A 13,064-nucleotide genomic window follows, 5' to 3' on the forward strand; every position below is an offset into this window, starting at 1 on the left:
CAGCTCTGAATATCTCGTCTTGTAACCCCCCTTGAGGGGCTCATCATAAATCAATTGCAACTTGACAGCTAAAAATAATTTCTGATTCACAGTATTGTCATCATCCTTTTAAAACTCAAGGTAGTTTCAAGGGCAGGTCAGACAGGCAATGATTTGGGGTAGAGAGTGAGGGCACAAATCAAGGGGACTTCCAACTGCGTCCTGCCTTCATCATTCCTCATCAAGAGAAACCACAAGGCCGAAAGACTGCCATGCTAGGTTCTGGGCTTTTGGCCGCACGCCGGAGAGGAATTTACCTTGAACGACTGTTTGTACATGTATATGTCGTATCCTCCGTCGATCTTTTTTGTTTTACTGAACAAGATGAGATCTTCAAAAAGAAAGACATGCCTCAGATACTTCTTTCTTCCACAGCACACGATAAACTCCTCCTGGCACATCAGTTGACCTTGTTCTTTCAGATTGACCTGAGGGAAGAAAAAAATAGCAGTTGAAGCTGTTGCTTGTGAGGACACATAAAGAGAGATCAGGCCAGTCACACGAGGCCAGCGGCTGTATGGAGGGCTGTTTTCAGAACAACGCTAAGTCGTCCTTACAATTTTTGCCGCCTGTTCCAAGGGGAGGGGAAAAAGGGCCATTATCTCAACTGCTGATACACTCCTGGCCGAGAACCGGTGCTCCCGAGAAGCACGTTGCCACCAGTAGAGGATGAGGCGGTAGGGTTGTCCAATTCACGTTGGAAAACTCTTGGAGATTTGGGGATGGAGCCGGCAGAGAACAGGGACAGCTGACATCACCTTTGGGGTTCTTCAAAGTCTGAAAAATTATTTCAGGGGCTCTTCCACGGTCATAAGGTTGAAAAAGTCTGGTCTAAGATATCAGTCCAGGGTTGCTAGTCCCCCGGATTCCCCATCTCTGCCTCACATTTCTCACTGCTCCTCACAGTACTGGAGGAATATTTTTCTTAATGGTATTTGGGTCAATGGTGTGTCATAATTTCTGAGAAAAACCTGGAAGTGATGTCATGCCCCTCTACACCAAGTCATGCCCAATGAGGGTTACTCCAGAGCCCCCATCGGGCTTACTCCAATTGGGTGTGTTTGTGTTAACTAGCCTGGGAAGGAGTTAGGAGGACAGAGTGCTTTTCTGTTCCTCTATCTGGTCTGCAGTGGCCTAGTTGAAGTCACACACAATGGAGAAGGGGTGGGAGGGAAAAATCTGAACCTGCTCCACTCTCCCCATTGGCACCTCCCATTTCCCCATCTTCTCAGAGCACACACAAAAATGAAACTAGCTTTTTATTTAACACGCATTTTATTTTATTAGTAATGATGCCATGCACACTGTAAATGTCACTTCCAGGGATGTGGCAGGGAGGCATGGCTAGCTAGCATCACTTCCACGGTTACTTGAAGCCTGAAGAACATTTCAGGGGTTCCGCCACAGTCAAAAGGGTTAAAAAGGCCACTCTATGACTTTACCTAGGATTTTTCTTACAGCTTCAAGTTACTATGATAAACCCAAACCAAACACAAACATGATAAGTGTTTTAAACACCCAACAGGAAGTGGCATCTGGCTGTGCTTACATCACATCCTCTGATGGCATCCATAGCAAGCAAATCATTCCCATGGCGGAGCTGGAACTTGACCATTTCTTCTGCGGCACGGAGGGTGCTGAGCTCCTGTTCTTGTGCTGCTGAGCACTCCTTGATGAGGTCCTTCAAAAGGAGAGCATACTTGCTCATTCGCTGGATGGGTTTCAGCAGATAAGAGGCCAGATCCATCTTATCTCCCAGTTCCTGTTGCTTATTCTGTGGGAATATTGAAGGAAGTTAGGGAATGAAACACTTCAGAGGGCCAGCAAATTCTACAGACACCAGAGCAGACAACAGTCAACAGCAATTACTTTGAAGAAGGCATTCCCGTGGTTTATGAGCAAGGTATCCGACTGGGGCTTGTTCTTGCTGTACAGCGCATACATCCCAAACTGCTCCTCCTGAAATAACGAAAAATGGCATTGACAGACATTAATTAACGGCGAGGGTCAAGCTGAAGGTCATTTGTTGCTAAGGATGTATTATCATGGATGTCTGCTTTCTTTCTTTCTTTTTTTTAACTGTAATTTATAAGTATTCTAAGATGAAGCCATTTTTAGAAGACTGGAAATGAATGATAATACATACACTGTAGCCCTCCCCCATCCCAAGCGCCAAAGACACACGGCATCTCTACCGCAGACACAGAACAGAAGAGAAGAGAAGCCATGCTGGATCAGGCCAGTCCACCAGAGGGGCAATAACTCCAGAAGCCCCCCCCCCGCTGTTGCCCCCCAGACTGCGAATAACTAAATTTCTCTTCTCTGCACTGAAGAAATAGTTTACTAGGATTCTAACCCTTAAATTGTTAGATATATTAGGATAAATGATGTATGCTTTGAATGTTTATATAATTTCATACAAGTGTTTTTTTTTCCGGCTGCTGAATGGCCTTTGGGCCATAATAAATTTGATTGACTGTTAATTGTGTGGGGAAACATAGAATTGGAAGGAACCTCAAGGGTTATCTAGTCCAACCCTCTGCAAAACCCAGGAAAAAACCCTCCGGCATCCCTGAGCCAATCTGGCTGGAGAAAAATGCCTTCCTGACCCCAAAGGGGCGATTACCCTGGGCACGTAATGAGGGGCAGGAGAGACAAGCACTGACTCATCCCTCTCGCCCTCCCACTCAGGATCTGCCTAAATCCACAGAATCAGAATTGCTGCCAGATGGCCATCTAGACTCTGCTTAAAAACCTCCTACCACCTCCTGAAGTATTACATACTTTTTAAAAAACCTATCAGCATGACAGAAAAAGGAGAGCAAAGATAAGGGTCTTTTTGACGTGGGACGGACCAAATGCAGCTGCTTCTAGGGTGGGCGGCATCCACTATGAAGCGTAATTGGACAACCCTTTGCACAAACAGGATGTAAAGACATAACAGAATGTGGCAGTTGAATAAGAAGAAATAAAATCCACATGCTGTGGTCCCAACACCTGTGCATCTGTGGAAATCCATCTGTGGAGGACCTGCCCCACTATGTTTTGGTTTGTCCCCTGTACTCCGAACCCAGGAGCAAATTCCTTGCCAAGTTGTTAGCGAACTCTTGCCCTGTTTCTGATTTAGACAAAGTCACCTATCTGTTACCAGATGTCTACCCCTGTATCTCATTTCACTCTGGCAGCCTGGAAGATCTAAGCCAAAGCATTTTGACAGCAGCCTCCACCTTGATACACCATCTCCCCCTCTCTTATTGTAACTCAGTTACCCATGTTTACAATTTTATGTACGCAATATTGGAGAAATATTGTTTTATTTGTATATATACCATATTGTTTTAATTGTGCTTTGTAATGGCCTTTGGCTACATATAATAAATGTTATCGTATCGTATATGGTGCGGTCAGCACCCAGAAGCTGACAGCCTTGGGAAATGAGACTTACGTGTCGGAGGAAGGAGTGACTGGCCCGCAGTGGGACCTCCGCGCAGCGCTCCAGCTCTTTCAGGAAGTACCGACAGTGGAAATCGTAGAGTTTTTCTAAATTCCCAAAGATGATGTTCCGTTTCCCTCGCAAGTCCTGAGGCAAGTCGGCCCTTCCCATCTCCGGAAAATAACTGTCGATGATGTAGCCCAAGGATCGGACATATTCCCTTTCTGTCGTGATCATCTCATCCATGATATGGTGCACCTTGCTACTGAAAGAGACAGGAACAGCGGATGGACGCAGGCACATGGCAGCAGTCCCCGGTCACAGTCACTTGACAGGCACCATTCATAACTTCTTACGGCTTCTGGGAGCCGGCCCTAGCTCCTAAAGACACGCAGACATCCTGACAGGTTAAAGCAGTCATTCCCAACCAGGGTTTCCAAGAACCCCAGGGTGACTCCAGTTGGGAGGGAATTTAATTAAAAATACACATTTAAAACATTTTTAAACGAACCCAGGGAGGAGTCAGGAGGACTGAGTGGCGTTCTGCTCCTCTGTCTGGTCTGCAGTGACCATGTTGAATTCACACACAATGGAAAAGGAACGGGAGGGAAGAGCTGACTCTGCTGCACCCCCCCCCATGGGCTCCTCCCATTCCCCCCTCTCAGAATTTCTTCTCAGAGCCCCGCTGGAGGCAGGCGGTTGCAAGCAAAGCCATTCAGATGCTCAAGCAGAAAAGGTCTGCGTCAACCCCCCAGAGCAGCCATTTCCTCCAGGGAAACTGATCTCTGTAGTCTAAAGAGGAGCTGTAATTCCAGGGGATTGCCAGGCCCCACCTGGAGGCTGGCTCAATGGTAGAGCATCCCGTTGGCATGCAGAAGATCCCAGGTCTAATGCTCTGCCTCTCCAGTGGAAGGATCAGGTCACAGGTGATATGAGAGACCCCTGCCTGAAATCTCGGAGAGCCATTGACAGTCTGAGTAACTGCTGACCTTGATGAACCAAGGGTCTGATGCAGAATGAGGCAACTTCATGTGTGTTCATTTATGTGCGAGAAAGACACTGGTCTGTCTTTGGGTGTGAAATGATCCCCTTGAATGATCCTGCACTGTGGCGTGAGATGCTGCCTGCCGATGACCGTTGCAGAAGGACACCCTGGCCTGCAGAGTGCTAGTGTCCTCACTGGGCATGCAGCAGACACATTTCCCAAAACGTGTAGGTCTCACCTCTCCCAGAATTAAGGGGCCCACTGAGGGCCCCTACAGCTAGTACCACGGTGGGGGCTTGTGGGAGCGCTTGCTGAATGGCTACTGCTGAGTGATGCTTACAGGTGTGCTGTGTGCCACCTTTGCATCCCACCTGCCTCCCCTGACTTTCACATTCTTGTCTGCTGAACTAGTTCCCATCCTCTTCTCTCTCCCCCCGCCCCCCCATATGATAGCAAAGTATTCCCAGGTCCCAGAGGGCAGGGGTGACTCCCAACAGTCAACAAAAGCTGAATAAGAACAATAAGTCGCCAGGAAGACAAAATAATGTGGTGCTTTGAAAAGCCTTTCCCTCCACAGTATAGAAAAGTTTCCTATCACATCTGCAAAAACTGCCATGACCTTTTCTGTGTTTACATTCTGGTGGAAAATAGAAGAACATTCCTGGGACAGCTGTTTTCTCACCAGTTTCCCCCCAACAATAAAGCCTCCGATAAACAGGGAGTTCCTACTGGGAAGAGGAGGGGAAGATTAAAAGGCAAACAGAGTTATTGAAAGAGGCAGGAAGGCCGGATCCAAAGAGCTACTCTGAGGCACATCCGAGGACCCTGCATCCCTTGAGGGATTTGGACTGTCCTCCGCCTGCTGATTTCTGGCCCCACCGGAAGTGCATTTACTCACGGTGGGAGGCCTGATGCTCACTTGATTGGCAGGAGGAAAATGGGGTGACCGTTCTGAGGGGGGGAATGAAAAGAGACACTGCCTCTGCCACAAATCTAGGATATGCACATGCACTGGGGGGGGGGGGCAAGAGCTGCCCATTCAAAGACTTTCAAAGTCTCCTTCAATAGGGAGAGGTAGCTTCTCGCCTTTTTGCATTAAACCTTTGGATTACAAGGCTTTTTTTTTCTTTTTTTGAAGGGGGGTGGAAATTACATGATCTCAACCACTTTTGCAGAAATGAGAGGCTATTGATTCATGTCTTGTTGGCCACAATGGATATTTTTCTTGTGAACAAACTTTTGTTCAGGGTGTGAATTGGGTTAGCTTTGTGAAGCTAAGCAAAAGGAGGAGGAGCACCTGAGAGATTTTGCTGAGCTCCCGTGTGCCTTAGTGTGTTGAGGCTCTAAGGTCAATCCCGAGGACAAAGATCAAGTACCCCAACAAATCCATCCATCTGGCTGGGAGCCCAGCAGATGGAGATACCTTTCGCCCATTCACGCACGTTCTCTGTACAGATGCAGCTCATTGGTACATTTCCCCAGTAGGGCAAATAGCAAATTGCCAGGGTTATTTCAGGTCAAGAAATTGGTGGGTAGGGAAGGCTTAACCTTCGGCTGCCAGCCTCTCGCACAGGTTTTCTCAGCCAGGATTCTGTGAAACCCGGGGGCTTCTTGACGGCCATGAAAGGGTTTCCTGAATGGGTGGGAGTTAATTGTTTATAAATTTTTCAAAATTGTTTAATATTTATCAGGTGATATGACCATATATGGTCATGTCAACCCTCCCTCCCTCCCTCCCAATATGGCCAATAATGGGCTTGGCGGAGCGGGGTCAGAAGAAGAGGGCCCCTGGGTGGGCGTGTCCCCAGCTGCACTTCCCAACCCTATCATGCCTGATTGCCCCACTTCTGGGGTTTCTTGAAGGTTCTTCAGGGGGTTCTCAAAGGCTCAAAAGCTGAGAAAGGCAACTCAAGGGGCACCTAGAAGTCTCCCACCATTACAATTGGCCTACAAGAGTTTCCCGTGAGAAAGCAGCTGCATCGCAAGGTGGGCTCTGTGGACTAAAGCCTGCTGAGACTCCCCCCAACAAAGCCCATCCCCACCCAGGTTCCACTGACAGAATCTCTTGGCGTTTCCCAACCCTAGCGTAACCCGCTCTCCTCAGGTTTCTTCTCCAAACTGGCACCCCCATCCTGGCAATAGAACTTTCCACGGGGAATTCCCAGCGACCCTCTTGGGAACCAGCACATTGTTTAGTTAAGGGCAGGTTCTTGGCGAATCTGGGCGTGTCTCTCTTCCCGGACCTAACCGAATTAATCCTCACGAGCACATTAATGTATCTCTTAGGTAACACTCAAGCACCCTCTCATGCAGGGAGTGGCTACATAATGTACAGAAGCCATTCTGGGTTTTATTCCAGTTAGTTTGCGGAGGCCTTCTAGACAAAACAAATCTGCTCCTTGGCCACTAGATGGCAACCAACATGGAACATATAGAACAGGCTGGTTAGGCTAGGCCAGTCCCCACCTGGATAGGCCAGGTGAGCATGCTCATGGAAGCGTTGGGTGCTTGGATGGGAGACCCCTGAGGCGTTCCAGGGTTACTGAGCAGAGCAGGCCATGGCAAGCCACCTTTGAAGCCTCTTGACTCAAAAAACCTACTGGGTCACCTTAAAAGCCTTTTCCTCCACCACATCAATATCTGAAGTAAGTAGCATCTATGGCTAAGAACCCTGCCTTAAGGTGGCCCAGGCTCTCCCTAGCACATCAGATACTGGAAGCTAAGCAGGGCCAGGAAGTCCAAGGTTGTTTTACAGAGCCAGGCAGTGGCCATCCACCTCTGGGGGTCTCTTGTTTTGAAAACCCTTCAGGGTCGCCAAGCTGTGACTCAGCAGCACTTTCTACCTTTGGAGCTATGCCAGCATGGGTCAGAACGTTTCATTAGCAAACCAGAAAACCATTTTTCCTCTGCCCAGTCATGTGCAGAGTCTCCACAAGCTTGCACCTCACCGCCAGGGTAAAACCATCAACCAGCTCTGAAGGAAAGAGGCAGCAAAGGCTCTCAGGCATCCAAGTTTGCTTTGAAGACCCGGCTGCCTTTTAATCTTATCTTTAAAGCTTCCTTTTTCTTCTCCTCCATCTACAATAGACACAACGAGCAATTTTAACAATAGTAGAGATATTTATGAGCTGGTAACCAAAACAGGAAGAAATTTCATCTCATGCCTCTAGAGCAGGGGTAGTCAAACTGCGGCCCTCCAGATGTCCATGGACTACAATTCCCAGGAGCCCCTGCCAGCAAATGCTGGCAGGGGCTCCTGGGAATTGTAGTCCATGGACATCTGGAGGGCCGCAGTTTGACTACCCCTCCTCTAGAGCATCAAAATCACAACCAGTTCCTTCCAGATAACTCTTTGCTATGAGGAAATGCTTCTAAACAGAATTGTTGTGCAGAATGCTAGACTAGAGGAATGCAGTGTAACAGGAATGAGTAGAGGGCGTCTTTTCAGATTCAAGGAGGTCCCTAATGTTGTATTTTTAGTCTCCTTAATTTGGGTCATGAGGATGTCTATTTTCCTTTAGGAAACAGGATTGCTTTTAAGAACACCCTGACCGGGACATCTGTGCCCAAGGGACGATAATAAGGAAGAACCAAAGCAGATGTTTGGTGGCAAATGCAGATCTCTGATTAATATCACAAACGTGGTACCGGGTGTACAGTTTTGAAGTGGAGATGTACCCAAAGGGGAAGTAACCAAGGAGAAACCTTTCTCACGCCTATTTCTTCTCCTCTGCACCGCCTTGCCCATGGTTTCCAGAAGTGTCTTCGCTGTGGCTTGGAAAAGGAAGGATGGGAGCCAATTCTGAGAGAAATCAGCCATTGTATCTGTTCTGAATCTGCACTGCAGAGGACAGGCCTGAATGATACTGCTTGGAACTTGTCAGCTTTCCGCAGGGCCTGTAAAACGGAGCTCTTCCACCAGGTCTATGGTTGAGGCTGGGGTCAGCGAATCAGGGACATCGCTCCCCCCCTAGGAGTTGGAGTGTACGCTACTCCCCTATCCTTTCCTCTTCACCTCTTAATAATTGGGGGAGGGACGGGATTTTTAGCCGCCATGTTAGTAGATTGATGTTTTAATGGGAATTTTAATGGGATTAGTTGTTGTGACCCGCCTCGAGCCTATCGGGAAAGGCGGGAAATAAATAAATAAATAAATAAATAAATAAATAAATAAATAAATAAATAAATAATAATAATAATAATAATAATAATAATAATAATAATAATAATAATAATAATAATAATAATAAACCGTGCAACACAAGTGTGCTAACAATCAAGCCTGAAAAATATACCCAGGGATCGGAACACCTGGAAGAAAGTTTCCATGCATGGCCATGGAACATAGAATTTCATAGAGGTGGATTTCAACTATATAACCCTATCTGGGGGAAACAATGAATTCCATTCTCACAATGCAAACATGGAAGCCAAGAACATCATTTCTCACAGGTATTACCACGATGACACAAAGTTAGAGAGTTAAGCTTTGCCTGACACAAGAGGAGTACAAATATGCATAGAGTATCAACAAAATGTCCTTACCTTCAGGGAGAGGTCAGATTAGACCCAGATAAGTAACATAATGTATCTTGGCCAGACCGAAAAGCATGTACCTTCTTGTTGGGACAGTGCACAGAGGTTCAGTTTGTGGTTTTCTACAATACAGGTGAGCTCCTTCCACTTCATTCAGTGGCTTCAGGTGAATAGAAGAGATGGGTGGGGACTTCCAGAAACTTCTGGTCCTTGGGAAGCTTTTCTCAGGGGAAAGCAGAAGGAGCTCCCTTGAAAAGATACTCTTCTTTTCCAGTCAGTTGCAATTATCCAAGAAGCCAAGGAGAAACCATCATGAAGGAGAGAACGAAGGATGGCCATCAGAACAGAAGAACTATCCACCAAGCAGTTCTGGTGGTGGTGAAAACGGCCAACGTCGCAGCCCGTTTTTGGTGATCCAGTAGAGAGGGAGGAAGGTCCGAAAGGTTAGGGGGTACTGGCAGATGAAACAAAAGAGCTTTTGCCAATTGGAAGTAGACACTAGTCCTTGGGGAGGGAGCTCCAAAGTTTTGGTGCCACAACTGTGAAGGTCCTTTCTTCGGTTGCCACCTGACTAGTCTCAGATGGCAGGGGCAGCCAGAGCAACTAATTTCCAGACTAAAGTCCTGACAGCTGGCAATAAGATTGGCACAAATCCTGCAATCACAAATTTTTGATCTAGGGAATTAATGTTCGCAAAGATGGACGCATTGAGTTCCACCTGCTACCCATAACCTGGTAAGGACCGATGGGAGGTCTTCAGGATTCGACTCCCCATGTAAAGTATGGAAGAAGGTTAATAGAATACAAACAGACTGTGGCCGTTGTGCAGAGCTGTTGTTTAAATGGGGCAAAACAGCAGGACTCACATGTGAATGTGGTGCAGCCTATTTGCCTTCTCTCATAGGAATATAAATGTCATGCTTTCCAGGGAGATGTGATGGAGCTCTTTGTCCCCTCCCCAGCTGCAATGGTGTGGATTGAAAATCTTGATAATAGTATTTAGGGGGATTGCTCAGTCTGTAACAGTTGAACCCATTGGGCTGCATATTTTACATTATTACTAGAAACAAAGCCCATTTATCAAAATGGGCAAGGAAGCAGAGGGTCGGAGATGCGCTCGGCGGCGCTAGAGAGGGGTGGATGGAGCACGCTGTGTGGGGACGGGTCAGGCCAGCGGTGGGCAGCGGAAGGCATACGGCCGGTTGGGGTTGGGGGGAGGGGGAGGGGGAGGGGAACCACGCTTGCTTGGGAGTTGGCACATGCGTGGTCTCTCGTGGTGGGGTGGGCGGGGGAGCGTGGGGGGAAGGAAGCCATGCATGCGCGGAACTCCTTGCATGCGTGGTTCACTTGGTTGGCATCGCGGCAGCCGCGCGGGTTGCATGGCCTGGCTGCGGAGTCGCTGCGGCGTGGAGCGGGCCGGGGAAGAAGGGGCGATGGTCGACAGGGTAAGAAGTGGCGCGTGGGAGGGTGCCTGGGTGGGTGGCAGGGCAAAGGCTCATGTTGGGGGGGTAGGGTTTTGGGGGGCTGCGGCTTCTTGGGGGGGTGTTGCCGTGGTCGGCGAGGGAGGAGGGCTCAATCGTGGGGATGGCACGTCGTTGTTGGGTGGTGGCGGGTGCAGGGAAGGAGGGGCAAAGCGGGAGATGTTGGGGGGTAGGAAGTGAAGGGGGGTGTTTAGCGGCGGGTGGCGGCTCACCTGGTTCAGCCCGCGGCGGAGGTCGGCACTGGAGGGGCACAAGGTGTTCCTTGCCAGACGCCGCAGGCAGCGGCGGTCGGTTCCCGGAGCCCAGCAGCAGTGGCCTCGTCGCGGGAAGGCATCATGGGAGGCGTGGGATTCCTTCCCCGCTCCCCAGGCAAGTTGGGAGGGTGTGCGGCTGGAAAGGAGCAGGGCCGCCACATCTTCGACACGCTGTCCCTGCTCCTTTCCCCACATCGAGGCACAGTCCACAATGGCCAAGCAGGCAATGGGGAGGTGCGCTTTGCATGCCTCCCCATTGCCTACTTGGTCCAAGAGTGAGTGACAGTCGGAGGGGTGGATCAGGAGCTGCTTCTGATTCGCCCCTCCGAGTTTTTATCCCGGACTGCACCCGCCCTAACTCCTCCCAACTTGCCCTTAGCCTTTTATTTATTACCACAGAACGGTTTACAGATATGTTTCCTGTGTGTAACACTGCCATATGATGAATAAATATCAAAGCAGGGTCTTAGTGGATGACCAGAGCAAAAGGGTACGTTCATATGGGATCCTTGAGATATGTTGGTTCCCGGCCGTCCTGAGCTTTAAAGGTCAAAATTAGTACTGTGAAATGAGCCCAGAAGCAGACTGGAAGGCAGGGAAAACAGACCGAGAAGCAGCCGGCACTCCACGCTCTGGCCAGCTTCAGCCTTTCCTCCCAAGAGGCCGCACCAACGAGCTTCGCCTGTATTCTTGCCATAAAGAGCAGCACATAGCAGGTTTGGAAAAGAGCACGTGGAGGGTGGGAAAACCCAGAAACAAGACCGTTGCAGCATGATGTCAGGTGGAAGCACCGAAAAGAAGTGCTCCACTTAGGGATCCAAGCCAGAGAAAGACATGTGCGTGGAAGTAAGCAGGCTGCCAGGGGTGGATGAGAGCATGTCCAGTTTGCTAAGGAGGGGCTGAGGAGACCCATGGCCGGTCAGAAGCATTGCAGCAGCAGTGGCCCACAGGCATGTGTTTTTCTCATGTCACTTGATGCGCCTTTCTTGCCATGGGAAAAAGTTATACATTCCAAGAGTTGTTCTCTCTGGGCGGAAGAAGGGGTATCGCTAATTGAGATCTCGTTTATTTTAACTTCAGCAGAGGAAGAGTGATGAAGAGCATGGAAAATCCTGTCTGACTGCAGTCCTGTGCACCCTTGGGTCGCTTTAGTAGGCCTCCCGGGGACTGGAGTCGGAACGCACATCTTTGTTTCTTTTTGATTCGGGAGGTCATCCATTTTGGTGCAGCCAATATTTCCGCAGCTGCCGTTCATTCTCCTTTTGTCTCCGTTTTGCCATTGATACATTGTCAACCGTTTTGACTCCGTTGACCGTGAAGTAGGATTCGATCCTGTGGCTCCATTCTGCTTGCAGATCTGCTTTCCTCCAGAAAAAAACACGTTCCTGGGAGTGAAATCCTTGGAGGGGGATCCAACCCACTGACAAGGAGTTTATTTTTAGAAGGAGATTCAGTGGGAGGAAAAGGAAGCTAATGCAAGCATAAAGACTCAGAGATTAATTTCTCACAAGGGAGAAGTTAAAACTGAAATGGGCAGCCGTTACAGCCAAGGTTGATGACAGCTTAATTCAGACTTATTCCTTCATTTGAACCGTCCATCAAGGGATAGAACCATACCTTCTCCTGGATGCTTGAGGCTGATCCTGCACTGAGCAGGGGGTGGGACTAGATGGCCTGCATGGTCCCTTCCCACTCTAGGATTCTATGGGTCTAGTTCAGCCATGGAATGGGCTGCCTAAGGAGGTGGGGAGTTCCCCCTCACTGGCCGTCTTCAAGCAGCGGCTGGACAGATCCTTCTCCTGGATGATTGAGGCTGATCCTGCCTTGATCAGAGGGTGGGACTAGATGGCCTGGGTGGCCCCTTCCCACTCTCGGATTCTATGGGTCCAGTTCAGCAGTGGAAGGGGCTGCCTGAGGAGGTGGGGAGCTCCCCCTCACTGGCGGTCTTCAAGCAGCGGCTGGACAGATCCTTCTCCTGGATGATTGAGGCTGACCCTGCCTTGAGCAGGGGGTGGGACTAGATGGCCTCTATGGAACCTTCCCACTCTGGGATTCTATGCATTCTTTCCTCCATTTTATCATCACAACATCCCTGTGAGGTAGGTGAGACAGAGAGTGTGCAGCAGGACTAAAGTCACCCAGCCAGCTTCTATGGCAGAGTGGGGATTTGCACCTGGGTCTCGCAGATCCTAGTCACACACTTTAACCACTACACCATGCTGGCTCTCATTTAGTGACAGGAAGTAACCCAAACATGATTGTGCCTATTTTTCTGTGACTCATTCCAGTTGCTACTTAGAAGCATGGCTTATGTTTTGCCCACTCAGTTTGTGATC

General features: G+C 49.0%; 1 protein-coding gene across 3 annotated transcripts in view; it reads right to left on the bottom strand.

Moving 5' to 3' along the window:
* Positions 1-13,064, bottom strand: part of PLEKHG4B (pleckstrin homology and RhoGEF domain containing G4B) — a 111,226-nt gene that overhangs the window by 9,246 nt on the left and 88,916 nt on the right. For 2 of the 3 annotated variants that reach the window (XM_077304769.1, XM_077304767.1), the window contains exons 15-18: positions 3,485-3,737; positions 1,909-1,998; positions 1,589-1,813; positions 297-467 (exon numbers count right to left, since the gene is read on the bottom strand). In XM_077304769.1, the coding sequence (XP_077160884.1) occupies positions 297-467; positions 1,589-1,813; positions 1,909-1,998; positions 3,485-3,737 (739 nt within the window). The remainder of the gene's footprint in view (positions 1-296; positions 468-1,588; positions 1,814-1,908; positions 1,999-3,484; positions 3,738-13,064) is intronic. The other variant, XM_077304768.1, reaches the window with a different exon arrangement.

This window comes from Paroedura picta, chromosome 11, assembly GCF_049243985.1.
Source record: "Paroedura picta isolate Pp20150507F chromosome 11, Ppicta_v3.0, whole genome shotgun sequence".
Lineage (NCBI taxonomy): Eukaryota > Metazoa > Chordata > Lepidosauria > Squamata > Gekkonidae > Paroedura > Paroedura picta.